At 36.8% G+C, this 26,638-nt stretch overlaps 1 protein-coding gene across 3 annotated transcripts; it reads left to right on the forward strand.

Moving 5' to 3' along the window:
• The first annotated feature begins 10,199 nt into the window (after nt 1–10,199).
• On the forward strand, nt 10,200–16,237 carry LOC140140261 (BTB/POZ domain-containing protein 17-like). Of its 3 annotated transcripts, none has more exons than XM_072162050.1 (2): nt 10,200–10,309; nt 14,781–16,237. In XM_072162050.1, the coding sequence occupies exon 2, from the start codon at nt 14,821–14,823 to the stop codon at nt 16,168–16,170; it is 1,350 nt and encodes a 449-aa protein (XP_072018151.1). In that variant the 5' UTR covers nt 10,200–10,309; nt 14,781–14,820; the 3' UTR covers nt 16,171–16,237. The 3 variants fall into 3 exon arrangements, with proteins under 3 accessions (XP_072018151.1, XP_072018153.1, XP_072018152.1); XM_072162052.1 differs by having other exon boundaries at nt 10,202–10,309; nt 14,785–16,237; XM_072162051.1 differs by having other exon boundaries at nt 10,222–10,304.
• The last annotated feature ends 10,401 nt before the right edge of the window (nt 16,238–26,638 follow it).

A 26,638-nucleotide genomic window follows, 5' to 3' on the forward strand; every position in this document is an offset into this window, starting at 1 on the left:
TAGATTACTAGGACCATTGGATTTTGAATTGGGCTGTTCCATGTGAAATCCATACACCCCCTTTGGAAGACATGATCTTAATCTGCCACACAGGGGGTGTAGATTTAGAGTCGCCCTATTCAGGTTACCCCATGAAATTTGTGTTCCCTGTGTGGAAGATTAAGGTCATGCCTTCCATAGGGGTGTATGGATTTCAACTGGAATAGACCAACTTTTATACAGATACATCTTAAAATCAGGGGTAACGCGAGCACAAAAAATCAAGGGGTCCAATTTAATTTGTCTGGACCCTTTGGTACGTGCAAAACTAACATTTAAGGGGTCCGATGAGAATTTAAGGAGTCCAACTGTCCGAACTTCGGAACTTGTCAAATATTCCAGTGAAATTATTAGTGTTGTTGGCCTATGGTGATTCAAAAGATTTACTGATCTTTTTATTTTTTTATTTTTAATTGATGATCTTTGCCTCCATGCATCGTGAAATTAAGGAGTCCATACAGTTTTTATCGGACCCTTTGGTCACTTTCAACTTGAGATTTAAGGAGTTCAAAATGGGCAAAATCAAAAAATAAGTCTTGGAGTCCCTGGACGCGAAAACTCCTTAAATGCGACCCCTGCTTAAAATGTAACATGAGAGCTGACTGTGAACATGGGTCCATTTCACTCAACTTTATGAATATTTGTAAGTCTCGAAATCAATCGTAACTTACAAGGCATAAGTACCGCAATATAGATTTAATAAAGTAGTTCATAGAGGCCTATAATTCAGCAGGGGGCACTCAGAATTATACTTGTAAGCATCCGCATGAAAGAAAATGCGAATATATGGTGGTTTTGAAAAGCAAAACAAGAATCCACGCGAATCTGCTAGATTTTACTAGAAGAAGGGGTGGTTTTTTTTTAAGAACGGTCCTCGCTTTGGGTAGTTTCTTAAATTACCCAATAAACTGCCATTAGTGGGGACATATTTATCAAGTTATTCGACACAAAGAGTGGTTGGTTTTGGAACGATTTTCAAGCCAGATTAAAAAAAAATTTGGAGCGGACATAAACAGCGCCATTAATAGCCGATCATCATCACTGAATGACACTCATAGTAGCGACACATGCAATGTCTATCATTGTTTAGGGGCAAATTCCTTGCTTAGGTTGCTTTTATAATGTCCCTTCTTGTTGAGGGGCAAATTTCAAACCAATTCCTCGCTTAGGGTATTTTCATTTGAGTAAAATCCTTGTTTTGGGTTAGTTTGACATAATTTTGACATCCTCGCGTAGGGTCATTATTGAAAGTCAATTCACATGGATGCTTACAACTTACATACATGAGTGGCCCTGGGGGTAGTGCCGGTAGGGTTAATGTAAAATTAGCCAAACTTTTTAGCTTGTATTTATAGTTCTTGAAGAGGTTCATTAGGTTTGTAAGCTTTTGTAGAAACTCATATTTGAATATACATTTCATCTTGTCAAAACTAACTATGTTTTACGGACCTGACAGTATCAGAGAATCAATCTAGATAAGGACAAAACTCAAGAGAGCATCAAACACCATGAACAGAGATGAGGAGGCTCTTTATAATAGTCACATATGTGACCCGTTCTGACAAAACCAGGAACAAGTCGCATTTTTGACATTTCATGATTTGAATAAAAATCAAGGAATAGACAATAAGCTTTAACATGATACCAAAATTATATACATAGCCCGGGATACAAGCATCAGTACTTTAAGATATGGATAATTTTGTAAGTGATACCTTCATATTTTTGCTAAATTGCTATTCTAAGTACGTAATGGGCTAATTAGTTTCCTGCCTTACAAAGGATTGAATAGGGATTATCATAGTTCAATTGTTAATTATTGATTAAATAAACCTCCTTTTAATAAGTTAAATCCACTTAAATCCCACAATCAAATACCAGTCAAATTAAGAATTTTTTTAATGGGAATGTCATCTTTAAGGTTATTAATTATTTTAAACTGCTGTGATTTGGTAGTTCACAGCATCTTACGAATGCTAGCGAGCTTTGGCAAAACCTGAATTGCTCAATTCATAACGAGCGTGTAGAAGATTTCAAATATCACAGTTATACTTTTGTAGGTCCTGTGGTTCTTGAGTTATGTTGTAAAGAGGGCTGAAACAACAACACTTTTGTAAAATGTACACAACTCATTAATAGCAATAAATTAAACAGGTATTCAAAGTATATGATTTGTAGATTGAAGTGTTATTTTTCAATAATATATTGATTCGATTCAGATAATGAACATTTTTTGGCTGCTTTGACCAACAATACATCGTATAACCTGAAGCCATATTGTAACATTTCCATAAAAATAGATGTCGGATTTTGACAAAACTGCAGCACCTACGGTCTTGATTTTTGTAAAATTATGTAAAAAATAGAATGTTATACAAAATTGAGGGGCGTCCTCCTCAGAAAATAACTTTAAAGTTAAACTCTAAACAAGAATTTGTCATTAAAAAAGACAAAGTTCACAGATCAGATGTACTTTGAGCTACTTTGGTCTAACTTTCAATATTCATTATACTGACCTACTCTACACTGATTTGACAAGAAATAAGTGATTTGAGGCATAAATGATACTTTATGCATCTTGACTTGAAAAATAATTTTCAAAAAATCTCATTTTGCATTTAGGTTTTAAGCCACCTACAGGAAACAAATTTAGCTATTACTGCAAGGAAAATTACATCAAAATGTACATTGAATCAGCCCATCAGATGCTATTTTGTGTTGGACGCCTCGTTCAAGAAGTTTTATTTGGAAGCAAATCGCCTAATGTGTTTCGGCAATATGTTCGTCATGCTAGCTTTTATCAGGGATATTTGTCTCATATCCCAGCTTTTATGAACACCAATTATTATTTTGTATATATTATACATTGGATATATGTTTTATACACACATTGCTTGGTTATTAAAAGAGTCAATAAACATTCAATTAACTAGTATTAGGTATATCACCCCAAAAATAAGCGCAGCAGAAACATGTTATTTGACGCTTTTAATTGAATCATCGTTATGAATGCTTCAAAAAACAAAAAACAGAATTGAAATCGGATAATGCAAAGTGATGTAACGTCAACTTGAAGATACCCGGAAATCGGGTGAAAACCTGCCACAAATTGCTATAAATGGCAAAATGGTAATTTTTGGGATTTGTAATGCTTATTCGGACACTTACTTGAAAAGGTAGCATTGATTTAAGTATCACAGATTAATTGCATATCTTTCCGGACTTCTTTAAAGAAAACAAGATTAAAAAATCTCTCCTCGAATAAATGTAATAAATCCACCAAATATACAATTTTAGCCATTTTGACCAATCTGCAGACAAATAAAAGCTTTAAAAATGACTAAATCCAGCTAATTAATATGCAAAAATAATGCCAACAGAGAACCGTACATGATATGAGGATGCGGTTTTTTTGCACATACATAAGTACCCAAAGTTCTTTCATTTGGTAACAAAAATACACAAAAAGTCATTAATTATGCAAATTAGCTAATTACATCTAATTATATATTTATGCCATTCTTATGTTAATTAGGCATATGTAATTTTTACTTTTTTCAATGTTTTATTTATGTTTTATTCATACAGCATGATTTTGTCAAATATGAACCTGCTGTGATGTTGAATAAAGAAACTGCAGTTAATTGCCTAAGTGCACCGAGATTTCAATTGGTATAGGGAAGTGTTTCACTCATTGTCCAAGGGAAAAAAATACATGATAACAAACACTAGTATTTCAGACCGGTGGTACTAGGTCCTCTATTTCGAGAGACCTATATTTATTGATTTATGGACGATCTAAAAAAATTCATAAAACAGGTCTTAACTCTTAAACTAGGCAGTGTTTAATTTCGGCGGAGTAGATAGTGATTTAGGAAATGTTTCACCTACCATATATTAAAAAGACAAATTATTGTGATCAATGAAACATAACGAGGAAATCGTTTTTTGACATGTATGTTTTCAAAAATTGGCCAACTTTGATCCGCTGCGCTTTTGATTCACTGTTATGTATGCGTGCACAGTATGACAGAATTATTGTGCAGCCACTGTGACATACCTACTAGTATAGAGAATGGACTTAATTGTGTGCACTGTAGTTATATTGAACTTTTTCTGAAGTAAATCACCTATTCAGCTATAGTTTTCTATAGGTTTCTATACAGATGAGAGATATGCCTAATCACAAAGTAAACAAATTATAGCTAATTATACTGAACAAAGTGACCTGCCTAGCTTTTATTGACCAATCAGTTATGTGTATTGTCAGCCAATTGCAAACATGTTTAATAAAAAAGGCTAAAAATTTCCTAAACTGAACAGACTCACTGCCATATCAAATGGGCTAAATAGCCCTTGTCATTGGGAGCAGGATTAGATAAAGGCATACAAACGAGGGTATGAGATATTAGGAATTATTGGTGGGATACAATAGCTATTCAAGACACATGCAGGGTATGTAAGGGATAAACTGTGCATATGAGATGTGGGTGCAAGTGGTATTAATGTTCACTTGCATGCAGGGCCGTTCCGACCAATAGGCTAGGTAAGGCGGTCGCCTAGGGTGGCAAGCGCAGAAGGGCGCAAAAACAGGGGCGAAAAAAAGGGAAAAAACGGGAATGGAGAAAGAAAAGGGAAGAAAAAATGAAGGCGGATAAAAATAAAAAATGGGAGGAAGGGGCGAAAAGAGAAACAGAAAACAGAGCGGAAAAGGAAAAGGGAGACCTGAGAAAAATAAGAGAAACAGCATTTTTCTGACCCTTCCCGTATCTGTTGCCAGTGGTGAACGTAGCTTTTCTAAGCTAAAGCTGATTAAGACTTATTTTCGTTCAACGATGACCCGGAAGATTTAAAACCAATAATTCATACAATAACAGTGAAAAAAGTCGCTTCAATTGGCGCAAATTAACTTTATGTTTAATTGTTTCCAATACCGGGTAATTTTTACAATAAAGATCAAAACTTGTCTACGAATGGCTTCAATTGGGCCGTCATTTTGCAAATTTTTGGCCTTTTCAAACTTAAAATTTTACACAATAATATTGCAAAAATAGAACGCCAAATGGCTTGAATTAGGTCTTCATTTTGCAAAGGTTTTCTAACTTCTGAGGGGGGCACACCCCTCTGCATCACGGTCACGCAAGCGCGACGGGCGCTTTGCGGCCATTTCTTACATTTTATTTATTTATTCCAAAACTGCTCCCCCCATCTGACTGCTCTAGATCAGCCACTGGTAACACCCTTAACACTTTTTGGTATGCTTTGGTGGGGCGGCAAATTCGGTCTACAAATTGAGCTAAATAATTTTTAAACTTAAGTGGAATATTTTCTAAGCACCATGCGGCCTGTACACAAAGCTGAAAGATGAAGGTCAGCCAAATCCAATGATATTTGGTATGTAGTCTAGCTAGGTCAGATGGTTCACAACTATGATAGTAAAAAATCAGGTGACCCCCTGGGGAAATTCCATGACCCCCTAAAATTGGCCCTCTTTTGACCTGCCTCAGAATTGATACAGCTTAAAAATGAACAACATTTGACATCATGAAAATGTCCTTTGAAATAACCTGGGTCTAACAGAAAGTTGAGCATATTGGATTTGAACTATGCTTTATAAGATGACCTATTCAGAAAATTTTATTTCTTTTGATATAATTACATAATATCATCGTGGAATTTGGGCAAAAACAGGATTTTTCATAATTTTGAAAGTAGCGAAAAAAGAGCATTTTCAAATCACATTTTCTGCTATATTCAGGCTAACATTGGCTCAAACCTTTTGGATAATATAACCAACATGTTGTACTTCTGAAATATGTTTAAATTAGCGTGGGACTTTTTTCCTATACTGCAGGGGAGTTTGTTGATTTTGGCGGATTTTCCGTTTTTTGGGTTTTTGTAGACTCAATTAACGTTTTCCAATGTATAAACATACTAATTATTTTACATTCACAATACGGCTTCAATTCTCAACCAAGGTTATTATTGATTTAAGTTTGATAACTATTTTCATGTGGATTTTGCTCTTTTATTATAGTGGAATTTGTTAATTTTAATGGAATTTGCATATGAATCTCCCTGCTAACTAATGATATGAAACTGGGGTTTCCTAGATTGATATGATATTTATTTTGATTGCTGATTTTAGAAATATGTTTCTAATAACAGAATGTGTTTTTTTTAATGGAATTTGTATTTTGCAAGGAATTTGTGTCTTTAAACATATTTTCGAAAGTGGACTTTGCAACCAACATTACACTGTTTAGGTAATAAATCATATTTAAAATAAAAATTTACTAATATTTAGTTAACTGTTAGATCAGGCAAAAAACAACAACACATTTATAACAAAACAAAACAAACACCACGCCATACTTCATATAATATCTACTACCAATGCAATGGAATTTTCATTTCTTTTCAAAGGCGAATTTGATAATATGAGTTATTTATCAAATAACATGTACAGGTACTTCAAGCATTGTCTAAAATTGGATGTGAATATGTACATGTAATGATGTATGCGTTACAATATCTCATTGACTCACGATTAGGGGACTTTATCAGGTGTCAGATCTATTGCCATTTGGTCTAATACCATTTAGTCTAATACCCATTTTATCTACAGACTTGACATTTAGTATGGAATATTTTCTCGCAAAATTCGAGGACTGGGCTGGAATTTCGGACTTTATGCAAAATTGTTCTGTTATTATCAAAATCAAATGTATAGGGGTTTGAGGTGACATTTCCTAAACTTCGTCAGCAATTGGCATTTATCACATTTGAAATACACTTGCAATGTACAAATTTGTGATTGAACATGGGAGGAGATTAAAATATGGCTCTTAAAAGTGGTACGTACTCAGAAAGTTTAAATGACCCCGGGGGTCAAATGTTATAAACTTATGGTACAAAAACAACTGCATGGATTTCTGGTTGTCCAATGAACTCACGCTGCTTCTTTGTGTACAGTAAGATTGTAAGGGGCCATTCAAACTTTCTGAGTGCGTACCACTTTTAAGAGCCATATTTTTAAAGCTCCTCCCACTTCCAAAACTGGTAAATTACAAGTGCATTTCAGTTCTGATGAACACTTATTGGTATTAAGGTTCAGTAAACATCACCTTAAACCTCAATAAATTTGATAATAACAGAATGATGTTGCTCACATTCAGAAATTGTACCCCCACAAAAATCCAATTCAGTCTCCTTAAAACCGCAATTTTAGGATAATTCACTACATTATGAGCGTCATAATGTAAACTAATGGAATTTGGAAAGCACATTTTCTGTCAAAAAATTATGTTACACCATCTCCCGACACACCCCGATTAATATTTAGCCCGTGCGGTTTATGCAGACCCCTTCCAGACCAGTCTTGGAATTTTGCAAAAAAATATTCCGTACTAAATATCAAGTCTGTATATACAAAAGGTCTAGTACCAGAAAGGCTATAATTACCACGTCTAATAATCATATAGTCTAATGTCCATTATTTTAGTATAATATTGTTTGGTCCATTAACCAGTATGTCTACTGACCATATAGATTAATAACCATTTGGTCTAATATTTTTGGCCCCCACATATATGTGGGGCTTATGTTATCATCCAAATGGTTGACTGGTTGTTTGTTTCTTTGTTTCTTTGTTTGGCAGTCCGGGCGGAAGCAAATTCATTAATCCACTGTGCAGCTTAAACGTAATAACCTATCAACTTCAAACTTGGTTTGGTGATTGGTCATGGTAGATTGATGTGCTGTATAGTTTTCTGTCATGTTATTGGCATATTTATGAATATTAATGAGCTTATATTTTGCCTACATTTTGCAGCTACATTTTCATTAATTCACTCTGCAGCTTAAACGCAATAACCGATCAACTTCAAACTTGATTTGGTGATTGGATATGGTGGCCTGGTGTGCTGTATAGTTTGTGTCATGTTATTTGTATCAATGAATATTGATGAGCTGATTTGCATATTTTGCTTACATTTTCATCAATCCACTCTACAGCTTAAACGCAACAACCGATCATCTTCTAACTTGGTCTTGTGATACATGTAGTATATGGTGGCCTGATGTGCTGGATAGTTTTGTGTCATGTTATTTGCATATATTTTATTGATATTAATGAGCTTATTAACATATTGCATATTATTTGTTGTTTCCACACCTTTGGGTGGGGGCCACCTTAATTATGAACCGCGTAAATTCTAGTATTATTAACAATATGGCCTAATTACCTTTGATTTAATAACCGTTTGGTCTATTAACCGTATGGTCTAATAACCAGTTATAATCTAATACTATGTCGTGTATTTGCCAATTCATCAAAAAAAATCGTCTACAACTGGTTACGGGCTGTAAATATATGTAAATGAGACGAGCACGTGTATAAACATACTACATTCATCAAATATAGTGTACCCAAAAAATTAAGAAGAAGACATATGCGGCCTGCATGTATTGAAAGTGACATTTTGCCGGGCTATTTGTTCTTCTTTTCCGGTCTTTACAAGGTATATAATATAACCGGTATAGGCTCATCATGCATCACCGGGGGTGCCACAGGCATGGGACATGGGCCAGTACGAGTTATCTGTCACTCCAAACTTTAAAACGAAATAGGTTTCTATGGGGTTGACCCATAATTTTCATGTCAAAAGGGAGGGGCCTTTGAGGGTCTGTAAAGGGTGGCCCGAAAAATTTTCGCCATTTGCATCAGCCCCCCCCCCCCACAAGTATTTGTGAACGGTCCCTAGACTATTGGGTTTTGGTCTAAATGGTAAATAGGACCAAATGGTTATTGTACCAAATGGTAATGGGACCAAGTGGATGTAGTAAAACAGGGCTGTCAACTCTCACGCATTGGCCGTGAGTCTCACGCATTGGGTCACGCCAAGGTAGTAAATCTCACGCAAAAATCTGGAAAATGAGTAAATTCTCACGCATCTTCATGAATAATTTGTTGCTCCTACCCCCCCCCTTTCACATTCCCGAGCGCCGTGGCTCAAATAATCATGGTACAAAATGAACATTGGAGTCGGCAAATCCCGGTACGCCCCTGTCTCACGCCAAGCAATTCCAAAAAGTTGACAGCCCTGAGTAAAATCTAACAAATTCTCACGCATCATCAAATTTAATTTAGGGATTCATTCATGAAAACCACGCTTATACCAGAACATTTTGTGATACTATTTCTTCATCATATACCATTATTTCTCCAACTGAAATCCCTACGCAGATCAGCCGGTCCTAAACGCTGGGCCATATCGCTGTTGTTTAGTCTCAAACAATCAAGCGCGCCGTTAGGTAGTGCCATGTATGTAGGCATATATGAATGTAAATTATTGACCAAATACAGCCAAAAATAGGATATTTGGACATTAAAAAGTCACTTCTAGGTAAAAACTTGCACTCAGTTGTTATTAATAATCTACATACTGATGTTATATAATATTTTCTTTCTGATTAATACAAATTGTACATAGTATTAGAAAATATTAATATTCTCATTTTGATATTGTTGATTTACGAACTAATGCAAAATGCAATATTTTAAAGACCCCTCATAACAAATTGGAAAAAGATCCCACAATAGAAAAAGCATTTTCCTATAGTCAAAGGATGGGAAATGTTTATCTAAAAAGGTCATATCAAACTCAGCCTGAATAAAGGCAATAATTAAGTTAGAAATTAGGTAAAATTTGCATTTTTTCTCATTTTCGACATTTTGAAAATATGGCTATATTGAGTTTATGAAATATCCACCTTAATGAAATTGCTGGCTTCTGCAAATTTGTGAGGAGATTCACCAATATATGTATTTTCAATGCCAATTTGTTTGGGACCTGTTGAATTATGGAGTTTCTTACAATATTTCCTTGAAATGCGATGAAAAACTGCTTTTAAAACATATTTTAGGTGATTTTGGAGCGATTTTTAGGGGTGGTCATATTTTTTAACGGGGGCTCCAGAGAATTTTTAGTGTCGTGATTGAAAAGTGTTATCAAAACCTATCAATGTCCCAAAATATTATTGATGGCGGCCGACCTTCATCTTTCACGTCTGCAGGAAATTAGAAAATATGCCACTTAAATTTTGGTGGTGTGCGCCCATAAGAAGTGGGTGACAGTCTCTCAATACCGACAAATTCCGCCACGATTGCGCCATCGAACCCAGCCTTGGAAACGAAACCGAAATTTAATAAATTATTTAATATAAATGCACAGACATTACAACAAAAAGGATTCCAGCACAAGGTACGGTAAGTATGCACGATTTGCCAATTTCTTATATTCAGGTTTTAGAACTCAAAGTCAAACAGTCAGTGCACTAATTTTTTGTTAAGCTTAAAAGTCCATGTTCATGACATGACAATCAATGTGTAAACATGACGATGAATATAATATAATATGATCATGTACAAATTACCTATAGTGTACCGATTCTGAGGACAAGACCATAACAGTTCATGAGTTGCGATCTCCTGTTTTGTACGCGTCAACCAGGTCACGGTCATGTCATGTCAGACTGTGACAGTCGGTCATACGTGGATGTGGTAAACAGTGCAGGTCTAGGTCAGTCAGGGTCAGAGCAGAGGACAGTTGCAATCTGTGTTTTACCCTTCTCGTAATAAAGATCTGAAAATCTTTTGTACCACCGCCACCGATATTCTGTCAATCATCATGCACAACGAATGAGAATTACTGGGTTAAATCAGGTGACATCCGGCTATCTCTAAGGACCGCTATCTCTAAAGTCTTATCAGATTTCATTTGACAGCTTAACCATCACGTATACGCGGATTGCGCGCGCGACGTCATGCGTGTGCATTGGACCTGTGTGCAAATAATACGCGCTGGACGGCTAGCAGTACGCTTGATTTGTAAAAGGGAACTCTCTGAATAAGACTTTAAGGTTCGCTATCACTAACGTGTAAAGTCTATGGAGATCAGAATCCCGCTATCTCTAATAGAGAAAAGGGTTCGCTATACCTAAAAAAAGGTCCGCTACTTCTAAGGTTCGATATCACTAATGTAGAATAAGGTTCGCTAGTTCTAAGGTTCGATATCACTAATTTTAAATAAGGTTCGCTATCACTAATTTAAAATAAGGTTCGCTATCACTAATTAGAGGTTAATAATGCGCATCGGTTATTTGGAGGGCATTGTGAAAATCTAAACATTTTGCCTTTGGAACCAAAGCAAAATGTTTAGATTTTTCACAATGCCCATATATTACCGATGCAAAGTTATTAACCTCATTCATAAATCACTTTAATCTCTTCACCTTACAAAATAACACAAAATTTTGCTCAAAAGTTTATAAAAATAGATGATTGTTACATCTTCCCTTGCCAAAAATCGATCAGGCTAAAACAGAACGACCAATAACAAAAGTGCGTATCACAATCTGTGCAAATATGGTAGCGCATAATCCAAATACGGCAGCCAGCGCCACAAGAGTTTGTTGGACGCACAATACCGCAACGCACGAGAAGTCAATTGTGTGCGACATTGGAACAATTACGCATTTTGCGGTCAATTGTGAGATATTAATGACCTCGATTTGCGTTCAAGCGTTTCATAAATAATAAAATATGATTGGATCACACGCATCATGCATATTCATAAGGTTATGAATTTTGAATAAGGTCCGCTATCACTAATTTATTGAAGGTAGGCATGCATGTTCATAAAATTTTGAAATTTAATAAATTCATCTGAAATTGCTTTCATTAAAAAGAGAATCATTTAACTTAAAAAATGAGGGGTCAATCATGTATGTAGGCCTATGAGGAAAAGTATGCTTGCCTGAATGTCCGAAAATGGGCCAAATTGTGTGTCCCAGCATTATCAATGGCTTCCTATGTCATAACATGTGTGTATGTATTTTATGGCTGAATTTTTGAGCACGAAGGGCCATTTTACAAAACTTTCTTAAATGTTTCATGAAATGTGGCTTTCATTACTTGATAGTATCAAATATTATTCAAATGCAGTTTTTTAAAAATCATGCTAGGTTGGAGTTTTGAGGGTCAAAATCCAAATTTTGTTCATTTTCCTATTGGATTACACAGTTAAGACAGGATCTTGGTGCACAACTAAGCTTAATGAAGCCCGCCCTCACATGTTCAAAATGTGATCATGTCTATTGAAGGTTCGCTATCTCTAAGGTTCGTTATCACTAATTGCAATAAAGGTCCGCTATACTTAAGGTTCGCTATCACCAGGGGCGTAGCCAGCTCTCTTGGTCGGGGGGGCAAAATAAAATTTTTTGGGCACAGACGAAAAAAATTGCAGCTGCATCATACAATACATAGAGACTGTATGTCTTGAGCTTCCGAAAAGGGCCTTATTGTGATGATGATGTGCGCGTAAAAAAAAAAAAAATGGTATTTTACACTATTTTCACCGATTATCCAGCTAAAAAGGGCTTCATTGTTGTAAATGTAAAAGGCCAGAAGCTGAAAAATTTTGTATTTTACACTATTTTGGCCCTGAATTTTGCTAGAAAAGGGCTCGTTGCCCTTTTTCTTTTCCTCTGCCCAAAACAGAGCTGCTCGCATTATTTGTGGAGCTCCATGGGATACCTCCAGTGCTATTGTCCTAGATCAGCTCAATTGGAAGCCACTTTCTCACAGACATCAGTATAATACCTCAATTTGGATTTATAAAATTTTGAATAACTTAGCACCCCCTTACCTTTCAACTGTTTCCTCATTTTCTAATAATAAATACAATTTACGGAAAAGTAAAAATAATGTTTTCATCCCACAGCCTAAAACTGATTTCAAAAAACGTAGCTTATCATATAGAGGTGCAATCTTATGGAATAGTCTTGATGATAGGGTCACAGATTCACCTAATTTATTTACTTTCAAAAATATGCTGAAAGATGTTTCATTTTAATTCTTTTCAGTTTTTGTTTATAAGTTTATAAATTCTTTCATTTCCCCTTGTATGTTATAAGTTTTATGATGTTTTGTATCTCTTAACAATTCATTTGATATTTTTATGAAGTATTGCTTGTAAACAGTTTTACAAGGTAACCTAATATAAGTTTATATGATCTTTTGTATCTCTTAACAATTCTTTTGATATTTTGTATAACATATCTCTTGTAAACATGTTTTGTTAAATATTTGTTAGTACTGTAATTTGTATCCACGGCCCCAAGGAAGAACAACCTAGGGTTGAAGTGGGCCCACCGTGGCTAAATAAAGTTGAATCTGAATCTGAATCCAGGTTACCCATGCCTAATGGCGATACTCACGTCTTGGAAATATTTTTCAACCACGTTGCAAAATGATCAGAAATACACCATCAAAGCGACTCGATCGGTAAGCATCATTGAAACTAAGCAATATTTAGAACCGGTATTTCTTCTTTTAATTTCTTGGATAAAATTGTAGTTTACAGTTCTGATTAGTTTGATGCGAGTGGATTTAAAAACTAGTCCACTAGTAGACGTTGTAATTGACAGTTTGACATTTCCGCCGGAGGATAATGTGAATCCATTGAGATGTGGCGATCAATTTCACGATTTAAATCTTTCCTTTGGGGCGATTTCCATTTCTTGCTATCATTTTTAAGCCTGAAAGCATCAATACTAAAGATTGGCTATCAGTCGCTTGTGCAGATATATGTTAACATTGGATTTCATTTCTTGTTTATTGTTCACTGTATGGAAAAGCCTCTTCTGTTATATCTTGTATTGGTTGTATTTCCCACGCATAATGGTACCCTAGCACATTTAGACTAGATTCACCATGACCACCAATATTTAATCTCTTTTTGTACTTTTTAAATTAATTTTTTATACTCATAACCATAATTGGACCCATACAAGTTCAAATTTCCATACCCGTACCCATGGCCCGTACCCATACTGAGACCCGTACCCGTACTCGCGTCCCAATTTCCATACTCGTACCCGTACTCGTACCCGTGGCTTCGGACCCGGACCCGTACTCATACTCTATTTTGAATTTGGACCCGTGCCCGTACTCATGGACTGGGACCCGGACCCATGACATGGGACCTGTACCCATGGCTTAGGACCTGTACCCGTACTCATGGTCCGGGACCCGGACCCGTACTCATGGCGGGTCCCAATACTACAAGATTGCCACTTGCAGCCCAAGGAGCATAAGCTGATGGTCTTCACAATCCTTACTAAGAGTTGCATCCTGCTGCTTTCGCTTGTTTACTGTCCTCCAAAGAAGGCTATCGGAACCAGACTGTACGAAAATTTGAAAGCTTGAAATTCCCCTGGACAAGGAACTTACTGCCAATTATCTTGTTGTAACCCGTACAAAACTCGGAGAGCTGATCCTGGCTGCGTAGGTCAATTGTGGATTGTCTAGGGTGTGCGCTGAGTTGTTAAATGGTTTATGGAATGAGGGCCATAGCTCAGTGACAACCTGTAAAGTGTGCTAACGTTTGTGGATCAACGTCTACACGTGCCTGTGCGTAGCACACTATAAATCATTGCGCTTTTTTTTTTTTATGACAAACAACTGTATAACCTCATCTCCAAGACCAAAGCTAACATCTGTGTTCTGGTTGGAGACTTCAACTGTCATCATCGTGAATGGCTGGCCATTATGCCTCCCACTGATGCCAAAGGAAAAGCAGCCTTCAGCCTATGCTGTACTCATGACCTTACCCAAATTGTCAACACATTAATTATTAATTTTGATTACTTTTTTTTCTTCGATTAATTTCTTTTAGGTAGATTTCAAAACAGCATCCATTTAAACCTGGTATCAAGATGGCACGGAAAGCATCAGGACAGGAGTTCATTGAGCACAAGACCAACATCGTCGCCAACATTGGTGAGCATTTCAACAATGCAGACATCAGTGATGTGACTTTGACAGTAGGAGAACAGGTATTTCCTGCACACAGGTTTGTCCTAGCAACACAGAGTAAAGTTTTCTTGACTATGTTGATGGGTGAAAACTGGAAAGAATCAGAAGAAAAGAAGATCACACTTGAAGAATCACCTGAAGGAGAGTCAGCTTTCTCTGATTTCTTGAAGTTTTTGTACACAGGGACACTAACACTGACTATTGATAATGTGTGTGGTATTCACACATTGGCAGACAAGTATGATGTACCAGCTTTGAAGGATGACTGTGTGGGCTTTATGAAAGATGTCCTCACAGGTATCCATGGTGATGCTTTGAAAGCTGGGTTGCTATGGCTACAATTTGTTGAAAGCTTCCTACCAGATTTGGTTTCATTATGCTACAGTGCTATTAGGACTAACTTAGAAGGAATCTGGTATAAAGAGGAGTACACAAATATCTTTGAAAAGTTGACCTTTGATCAGGTTAGAAATATTCTGTCTGTTACAGAAATTCAGGAGGAGCTTGTTTTGAGCACTGAGTTAATTTTGTTACATCTTATTGACAAAGTTAAGTGGGCAAAGAGGTTGCTGCCATTGGTTAGATTTTATAACATGGATATCGATCATCTCCATTCTCTTGAAGCCTCTAGAAATGACTTTAAGCAACATTTGAATGAAGCTTACAAGGTTCATGCTGCAAGGAGTAACATTGCAACCAAAGAGAACAAGAGGCGAAGATTGTCGCAAGGTGCTGTTGAGGTAACATGCCCATGTGGCACAGGCAGCTCACAGGTATGCCCCCACATCAACCCAAGATTTTACTTACTACCACCATTCGGAATGACTGGGAAATGCAACTTTCGTCAGGGGGGATCAGGAAACATATATTCAAGAGTGGAACCAATAGACCTTTCAGACTTGGTAGGTTTCTCTCAAAAACTAAACTTCACAGATAATAATCCTGACAAACAATGGCAATGTACTTTGCAAACAGACTATGAAGGGGACATCATCTTCGAAAGGTACATAGTCAAGCCAGCCACGAGTCATGATGGGAAGCGCTTTACTTTAGCTATTGGTTGTATGAGATGTAAAGATGATTCAAGCAAAGTTGAGAAATACGAGTATGTCATTAAGTATACTGGAGTTGTGACAGTGAGGGGTGCAGTGGCCAATACAATTGTTCTCACTTCACCACTTCGTTTCAAAGGAAACTGGGACATGAGAGAAAATGGTGTCATCGGCATAGCAATTCTGCTGCACAAGTAAATGTTCAGTATGAAAGTAGAACAGGTGCAAGATCCCCACTGAACAGCACATGAAATGGGGGTTCCCACAATTGCTGTATTTGACCTAATACAGCACCCCATCAGACATTTCTAACACATTGTAAGCAGTAGTACATTTTTGTTTTTGTAAATCAACCATGAATGATCCTAGCTAACTGCTAGGATAATTCATGGTTGATTTACAAAAAAAGAAATAGTGTTTTTGATATATGCAAAGTGATAATTTGTGTTCATGTCATACTCTATTAAAGGAGGATTTTGTGATCCTAGCATCCTCTTTTTATGACATTTTCAGTAGATATCCACGAAAAAAGGTAATTCCCAAAATTTCAGTTGATTCAAATTTTGCATTTTCGAGTTATACATGATTATGTGTATGGCACTGCTTCATAGGCCATTGTTATAATTTCTTTCTGGTATACCAGAATTGACGATATTTTTGCTAAACAAATTAATCTGCAAGAAATTTTTGGTACATAAACATTATGTAGGTTTCCAGTGGTATAAAAATCGCTCTTTTTTAGAAATGAGGCTGTGGATGATTTCAAAATGCATTGAATTTGTAGCCATTTGAAATTATTAATAGAGTATGACATGCACAAATTATCACTTTGCATACCGGTATATTAAAAACACATTTTTAAAGTCAACCATGAATGCTTCTAGCATTTAGGTCCACCCCATTTAAGTTTACACTCCACCCCCCCAAAAAAAAACCACTTCACTATGAAATTCATAATGATACATATATACATGTAAGTGCCTCTTTAAAATGACTTCAGCTCCCAGGACATAGGTCAAATCAGGAAAGTTGAACTTTCCTGGTCAAATACACTGTACAAAAGCTTTTGTGGTTTTATAATTTAAATTAAAGAGCTAGGTTAAGTGTACCAGGCTTGTAATTCTTACATTGTATAAAGCACTTTCAACAACTCTTCCTATACCTTTGTACAGGAGCCAACCGTTGTTAAACCGTGATGAACCCACACTTTTACTGTAGCGTATACGCTGAACACGAAGCGAGACTACGCGTTGCTACGCGAGAGCGCCGTAAAATTCGTCATGCCTGGAACCTTTGTGCGTATGCCAGCTTACAAGTTGAATTCAGTATTTTTCAGGTAGCGGCTAAACATTGCCGTTTTATCTGGTTTCATTCTGTAGTTTTATTGCTGATATCAAAAGAGAAATCATCGAAGTTTTTATAAGGCTGAGTGGCAATGATTAACTGACATTCCTCGTAAAATAATCGTGAATTATACGATATTTAGCTTCTTTTCGTTGTTGAAAGGGATTTAATGATGTTTCACCGTTGTTCATCACCGTTTAGCAACTCGCGTCCGGCGCGTCTGCGTGGTTTACTTCGCAAGGGCAGCTTTAGCAAGGGCAGCATCCGGCGCGTCTGCGTGGTTTACTTCGCTGCCCTTGCGAAGTAAACCACGCAGACGACGCGGCCGCATCGTTGTTAAACGGTGATGAACAACGGTGAAGCATGATTGAATCCCTAAGTTAACTGAACTGGGATCAAAATGCTTGTCCACAGATTGTTCAATGCGTTACTCACTTCCCTATACTTTGATCAGCTCGTAATTGATGGGAATTGTTAGGTTTTTACCACTACGCCGACAAGTAGACCGCCGTTAAAAGTGATATAGTTGACCTGAATGTCGATATTTTGTGTGTTAAAGAAAGTAGGCGAAGTATTATGACTTCAATGAATAACTTATGATGCTTCTGGCAAGATGCCACAAGACAATCCTCACAACAAAACATATTGATATTAATCCGCGATGTTAAAAGGCCCGCTGATTTCGAGCTGATCAAAGTATAGTAGTAGCAGGCGAGGGACTTGGTTGTCAATACTTATGGTATATATTAAAAACCCTGGTGTGAACCGACTCCACACGTACAACATCTAAAGCATTTTACTTTTAAAAGGAAAGATGTTTTACAGTGATATGATTGTATTAATTTTCCAAGATAGATAGGGCTAGGATACAAAGGTATACGATGTATCATTGGTCGAAGCAGCCAAAACAAAAAGTAGTTCGCAGCATCTTGCGAATGGTAGTGAGATTTAAAAAAAAAAAAATCAATGGAAGTGAATACAAGACATCTTTTGTTATATACATGTTAAACTAGTTACTGTTAATGTAATATTACAAAGATTGGGTATCAAGAGACACTCTACTTTTTATATTAGACTCCCTTACAAATGCTTGAAAATGGCAGAGGACCGGTATTTAGGAGTATTTGCAGCACGAAGTGCCATATCTGGTTGAGTTTAAAACAACAATGGAAATAAAAACAAGGCACCTTTTGTTATATACTAGTTACTGTTAATGCATTTAGAAAGATTGAATATCAAGAGACACTCTATTTTGAAACTATACTCCCCTAAAATTGCTCAAAAATGTCCGATGACCAATAATCACGACAGGGGTCACCATATTGGAGGCTCTTGGGCTATCAGTAAATATTGTCCGATCTTTCTGAAAATTTTACAGAATAAGTTTTTCATCCAACTGAACCATTCTAAGGGGTAGGAGCATGGTATTTCAGACTTTTGTAATATAAGAACCACCCTAATGCACGATTGCAGTTTTTCCTTGAATACGGGCTGAATATCACAAAATTTTGCTTGCACAGGCAAAATTTTACATGCACAGAACCAATGTTAGGCAAAAAAAAAGTTTTTTTCCTGTAGCGCGCGCATTTCGTTTTTGATGGCTTTTTTGCGCATTTAGATTTTTTTTTTTGAAAAAAAGAAAAAAAAAACGGAAACAAAATCGCAAAAAATAATATAAAACACTACTGGAGTAAACATTTAATCTGCAGGTTTAAGGTATCTAAAATGAGCGTGTATTGCGTTTCGACAGTATTTTTTGTGGGATATGAGAGCACCTCAGACCTATCGAATTGCATTCTGAATACGATGCATGTCTTTCTGATATCAAATAATTTTCATTTTTTGAAAATCACAATATAATACAAATTTTATGACAAATTATAAAAATTTGATATTTTTCAAATTTTTGATATTTTCACAGTAAAGGGTGTAACTTTTGATTTTTAGGGTCAAAATTTCAAACCACTTAAATATGTTTCTTTTTACTGAAATCATGCATAGAAGCAACTTAAATTCCAGTAAAATAATGTTTCAAGGCTTAAACCTTTTGATTTCTAATAAAAAATTTGACATTTGCATAACATTTTGGTTAAAATCTAAGAAAAAATGTAGTTTACATAACCTCAGAAAATTATGACATGAAAGCTGGAATACATGTGAAATCCCATTCCAAAGTAAGTCAACAGATATAAGTTAAATTTTATACCATGTTTTGCTATGTTTGTAATTGCAGTTTTGAAAATTTTTAACATCAAGTGTCATTTACAATGGAAATTTCCAAATCTTAAACATATTTTTAAGTTTTAATTGGGTTCCTAAAATAATTTGAATGTCTAACTTCATGTACAAATACTACTTGATGAAAGGAACCTCCCAGCCAAGTTTCACAGAAATTGGAGTTTTTTTAGAATTGGCAATTCAAGCGATTTGTGTTTCGGAGGCTTCAGTTAACAACACAGGTGATCATAAAAGTAAAATATTTGACTAACTACTACAAGTTGACATAAAAAAATAGGTAAAAAATATCACAATTACCAATTTTCATGCTTTGCTTCTAAGTATTGAATTTCAGTTGTGACAAACATTAAATTATCACAGCAAGTCATTTTTTTTGTTTCGGAGGCTTCATGTTAACAATTGTTAAACATTGCAGAAGTAGTTTTTTTGAAAACAACACTGTTGGGATCATCTAAGCTGTTATTTTCTTGTGTGTATTGAATCAATGATTCTATGCGGCAGATATTGTAGATTTATCACATGTTAATTTTTTCACCCATTTGTTAAGTATGGTGTTTTTTGCATGTGAAGCCTCCGAAACAGGCTTTTGTGGGTATCAGTATATTTTTCAAACATTAACCATAATGTCAAATTTTTTTTAATTTATGACATTCTGCACATATCAAGTAATAATTACAATGCAGATATCAGTATGAAACACACCAATTTAGATATGCATAGATGATAATTAATCTTATTGTTGTTTCGGAGGCTTCATTTGTTTCGGAGGCTTCAATTGTTAACGGAAAGTTTGTATTGGGTCCCATTTTCAAACGGTGATATATATCTCCACGATTTAAAAACATGTGACTTGAGGATCTACTTTGCTACATTTTGATAAATAGATTGGATGAGCTCTTTTATTTATATTTGCACAAGCTTGCTGAACAGTTTGTTTCGAGGCTTCAAAAAGTTAACGGAAAACGGCTCTTTGAAGTCAAGATTTTATAAAAATTTTAAAAGCTTGCAAATCAACTAATTTTTGTTACCCATTTCAAGTTAAGATAACAACTGTTATGAATCAAGAAGAAGTGAAGAAATAACCAAGAATTATGAACCAAAGCTACACCCACAAAGTTTGTTAACAATTGTTAACGGAAAATGAAGCCTCGAAACGACAAATATCGAAGTCCGGTTCACAAAAATACAGGGCTGTTCACAATTAAATCTAATGTGGCAGTGTTTACTGAACATATGACTGTACTTTCAGGATAAGAAAAATTATCCATGAACTAACTGAAGAAAACACAGGGTTTTACAAAAATGTTACTGTTTTTATAGTTTTTCAAAATGGCAATATTAAGTACATTTTAAGCCTGCTAAAACTGAACGCAGTAACTCCCAAAGCTGATTATGCTACCCAAGGTAGCTGCTAACTAGATGACTTATGTGGCCAAAAATCATGGAATTCTGTGGCTTTATTAGAACACTACGGAATACAATGTTAAAAATCCAAAGTTACACCCTTTACCGTGAAAATGACCATATAACAATCCTCGAAGTAAATTATATAAATCTAATGATATATTCTTAAAGTGTATGTAGCAGGGAGGAAAAGCCGACGGTCAATCGAAAATTTTGACCTTTCATATTAAAGATATTAGGCCAGTAAAAATCAGCCCCAAAATCTCCAAAGGTCAAAATAATTGCTCTTAAGTCTCTATTTTAACATACTCAAAGTCTACCAAAATCAACCTCTGCGAAAGATGTGTAAAGTTCACTTTTTCAAAATGGCAGCCAAAATGTCGTAAAAAATAGACAGTTGTGATTTCAATATTATATGAGTGTCCATGAGGGAATTGGGTGACATTTTGACCTGTAAATGCTCTTATGCCCTAACCGTTTCATAAATATTTATTTGTCTGCATAGTTTTTGTTCAAAATTTCAAAATGGCCGCCAAATACGTTCATTATGGGTTGTGAATACAGACAGGGCAATCAACTTTTCACCATAGAAGCTGAATCAGTATTAAAATAGTACATGTTAGTTATGAAAATGTTGCGCTTAAGTCTCTATTTTAACATACTCAAAGTCTTCCAAAATCAACATCTGCGAAAGATGTGTAAAGTTGACTTTTTCAAAATGGCAGCCAAAATGTCGTAAAAAATAGACAGTTGTGATATCAATATTATATGAGTGTCCATGTGGGAATTGGGTGACATTTTGACCTACAAATGCTCTTATGCCCTAACCGTTTCATAAATATTTATTTGTCTGCGTAGTTTTTGTTCAAAATTTCAAAATGGCCGCCAAATACGTTCATTATGAGTTGTGAATACAGACAGGGCAATCAACTTTTCACCATAGAAGCTGAATCAGTATTAAAATAGTACATGTAAGTTATGATCCACATATTATGTGTATCGGATACTTTAGAGTAAATATTTGAATGGTAATTGGATGAACGATCCTAATATAACATTCAATACAGCGTAGTCAAACATTTCTCCCACAAAGAGCTACAGGGTCGATTCTAAAGACCTATAAATCAGGGGTGATTCAAAAAGGTGATTTAACTGTCAGCATGACTGCAATATGACTGTAACTTATTTTTACTGTTCCACTTGAATAATTCGGGGCGACGATATACTTCGCCAGGGTCCGGGTCTCTCCTTAGGCTTGAGGATCGCTGATGTTTGATTATGCGCTCTGATTATCAGGCAGACGGCATCGGTTCAGGCTCGGGTGTGGCTTCGCCTATTAGGGCTGGTGGCCAGCGTTCGGAGCTGCCACTTGCGTCTGAGGGAGATACAGCTATACTTCATCGGCCAGTTGCAAGCGTGGTGGCATCCTCAGAGCCTCATAATTCCGGTCCCTCGGCAGCCCCACTCCTGCCTCTCCTGGTGGATAAATCAACTCAGTATGACAACATGACCGTTGTCCAAAAGTCCCAGCTATCAGCATTTGCAGGGAGACAGTGTCCCTTCTTCTGTAGTGTCAGTGGAGATGGTGCGGAGCTTGGACGGGGTTGACTCGCCGATTGCTTGTCGGGGTGGGTCAGTCCTCATCTCTCTTGTCTAATTGAGTGGCACCTCACTCAGTAGTATGCATGTATCGGTCCATCTTTCAGAGGTTAGATCGTCCCATCATAACCATTAGCTTCCGCCTTACTTCACCCGGGATTAAGGGCGGTAGGCGGGACACCATGTAGGAGAGTTGGGAGGGCATATTCGGTATAATGCCTTCCCTCCCATTGCCATGATCCTTCTGGTTCTGCTGAAGGTAGTCAATTCTTGGAACTGATTACTCCTTTTAGCCGCTTTCTCTGGCCCAAGCAGTGGATTGTTCTCCGCCTCCTGGATCTTCTCGTGGGAGAACCAGTCAGTCGTCTATGCGCGTAGATCTTCTCACAGTTCCGCCACGCCAACGGCACTAGGTACAGATGGAGGTGATTAATAACCTCCACCTGACTGTTTGGCGTACTTCCGCCAGTCCGTCCAGACAGCGGGCCATTAATATTCTATTGCTGCCCTTGCTGAAAGGCAAGGCAACAGTCAACTAGACAGAATTACGATTCGCGACTTCTACAAGTCACAGATTTCCTTACCACGGGGACCGTATGCCTTGTACCGCTTAAGCATACAATACTGTCATTTCAGCGATTCATCATGACTTGGGTGGGGGGGGTATATGACGGTCTTATCGAGTCCAGCACTTGCGGACCTCATTAAGAGCATGGTGACAGAAAGACCTCCAGTTCGCTCCCTGGTTCCGGAATGGGACTTCATGTTGGTGTTGCAGTATCTACCCAAGGCCTTCGAACCCACGGAGGACCTCTCTCGTTGCAAGACTTGACACTCAAGACTGTCTTCTTGATGGCAGTGGCCTGTGGTCGACATTGTTCAGTTATGTACATGTTCTGTCTATAGACGAGCACCACCCACGCTTCACCACTGGGGGGTAGTCTCTATCCTTCCCCGGCTGGGTTCCTGGACAAGAACCAGACCATGCCCTGTCCTTTACTCGTTACCCGCTGTGCCTCCCTGATCTGATTCTCATTGCGGGGTATATGTGATGAAACCGTCACGCCCAGTCAGGGCTCTGAGAGGGTACATTGCGCGTATCAAAGAGATCGTGGGAGGTAAGTAGAGTTGCTCAGTGTTTACCCCACTCAGAAGTGAGAGGAGATACGCAAGCGCATAATACTTACCTCTCAAGAACTGAGACTGACCCGCGTTTTAGGAGTTCCACCTCTCAAGATTATCATACGTTCGTACGTAGAGGGACACAAGAAACGTGCGTTAGTGGGGCGATATGTCGTTAGGGTTTGGTGATACCGGGCATCCCGTTCCTCTGGGGGTGTCAAAACCTTTTCTGTGGTACAGAGGGTTTCTTGTGGTCCCAAACTATCAGTTTGTGTTTACAAGTGCTAATTATTTAATTCCATATTTAGTGATTGAATAATGACCGTTCCAGCTATTTTGGCGGCCATTTTGAAAACTTACAAGTGAGAAAAAGTGATTAATCTTATTTCAGACCCTCAAGCATGGCTTGAAACATACGAATCGTGTTACTATTACTAATAAGTGACATAGTGAGTCTGTTTTCTATATTTTGTCCAGCATTTTAATCATTTTGGAGGCCATTTTGAAAAAAATCGATTTATCCATATTTCGCAGAGGTTGATTTTGGTAGACTTTTAGTATATTGATAAGGGCACCTAATAGAAATGTTTTCCGCAAAAAAATTCCATGTTGCAATTTGTTTGACCTTTTCAGCTGATTTTACTGGCCTATATGGATTTTTTTCCCAAAAAGACCTAATTTTTTTTTGGTGTTTTGGGAAAAAAATCCATATCTTCAATCTTAAAGGTCAAAATTTTCAATTGATCGTGGCTTTTCATCCCACCTACATACACTTTAAGTATAAATCATCAGATTTATAAAGTTTACTTCAAGTACTGTTAAATATCAAAAATATCAATTTTAAAGATTTGCCATAAAATGTGTATTAAATTGCGAATTTCAAAAAATCAAAATTATTTGATATCAGAATGGCATTCTTCGTATTCAGAATGCAATTCGATATGTCTGATGTGCTCTAATGTCCCACAATAAATACTGTCCAAACGTTCATACCCCTTAAAGGGGATCATAAATATTCTTGAATATGAAGAAATATGATTTTTTTTTTTTTGTCGGAGAGACCCACTGTAAATTTCCATTCCAATTTGCAGCAAAAAAGGGTTTTTTTTTCATTTGAAGATATGGCTTATAAAAAAAAAAAATTTAAAAACCGCATTTTAGCATTTGACTTTTTTGACCTGCTACAGGAAACAAACATTTTTTTTTGCCTTACATGCATCTGTGTAAAACCCCTCTAAATTGAGCCCTAATCTAACATCACCATTTTAATTTTTTGGAATATTTTGTGGACTATGATGATGTCCATGTAGACTAATAGTGATAGCTAAAGATATTGTACCATTGAATTTTGTGTAATTATAAGGTATAACTCAATTTTCAAAAATGCCTCCTTTGGCCCCCATGGAATGTGTCACATACTGGCATTCACATATTCAGATTTTTCACTTATGCAGCCAATTATGCAACCATGGCCAGATGAAAGAGGTTGGATTGTAGTATATAAATTATTGTATGCAGTACAGTACTATCACAAATTAACATGATTATTTTAAATAGAGATGATTCTTAAAATTCTTAATTATTATTAAGGGACCGTTCATTATTTCTACCGGAGGGGGGGGCCGGGAGCAGACAGAAAGTCACTGCCAAAAACTATATGACCCCCCCCCTTCTCCGATAATAAAAACCATATGCCCCCCCCCCCTCCGAGCTACATGAAAATCATATGACCCCCCCCCCCCCAACCAAAATAGAAAGTATTGCTGCGGAGGAGTGGTTACAGGGACACAGACCTTTGAATGCTGACTTTCTCGCTTTTTTCCCTTTTTTCATCACCATGTAGCAGTGATGTCAGTGTGCATTTCATTTATATAATAGGCACAGCTTCAAGTAGCTAGTGGATACTTAAAGCGCTGTGCACACGCGCAATGACGCACAATAGATGCGCGCATGGATCAGCTGCCTCAACGCATCACGTCACTGCCACATATCAGGCTGGAAAATTATGCCTCTACTGTTTTGTTTTTGCCACCCGGCTATCAGTATACCAATTTTTCACAAAAAGCACCTAAATTTACCCTAATTGTAGTAATTGGGCACTTTTCTCCAAATATTGGTCTTTACTGAATAGCCACCCATCAATATACCAAAATCGCTGAAAAGGACCCCAAAATCGTGGCACATCCTCATACCTTCAACTAGGTAGAACCCCACAGGGTATTTTAACTTGTTTTATTTATTTTTCTAAAATATTATTTATTTCACATGCATGTACACAGTTTTTGGTTCAAACTGCCACCCTGTGCTCCAGCTAGTAAACTGAGCTCAAAAAGAAACTTATATTTTCTTACAACTTCTGAATCACAAGGTCATATCTTAAAATACTGTCAATCAAAATGAACCAAAATTACACACAGGATTACTTTAATACTCTACTCAAAACACATGTCAGTAACCAAGCAGTTGTCCAACTGACACAACAGCACAATGCACTGTCATGGGACAGCTTCCTGGACTTCCTCCACTTTCACAGCCCAACATTTGACACACAGCCCAAAAAAAATCTGTGAGAATGCACACAAGATCCTTGCACAGATGATAAAACGGTGCTGCTTTCTGCTTTTCATACATTTTTTTCATGAAACAGGGCTGGGCTGTGAATGTGGTCCAGGTAGCTGTTCCATGTCAGTGCATTTTGCTGTTGTGTCAGTTAGATAACTGCTTGGTTACTGACATGTGTTAAGAGTAGAGTATTGAAGTAAACCTGTGTGTAATTTTGGTTCAATTTGATGGACAGGATTTCAAGATATGACCTTGTGAAAAATTATAAGTTTCTTTTTGAGCTCAGTTTACATGTACATGTACTTCAATACCACAGGTCCCTGAACAAACCACAGTGATATTATCCATACCACTACAGTTTTTGTCTCGCCTGAATGTTCAGGGAGAGACTTAGTAA

Source organism: Amphiura filiformis, chromosome 19 (assembly GCF_039555335.1).
Source record: "Amphiura filiformis chromosome 19, Afil_fr2py, whole genome shotgun sequence".
Classification (NCBI taxonomy): Eukaryota; Metazoa; Echinodermata; class Ophiuroidea; order Amphilepidida; family Amphiuridae; genus Amphiura; species Amphiura filiformis.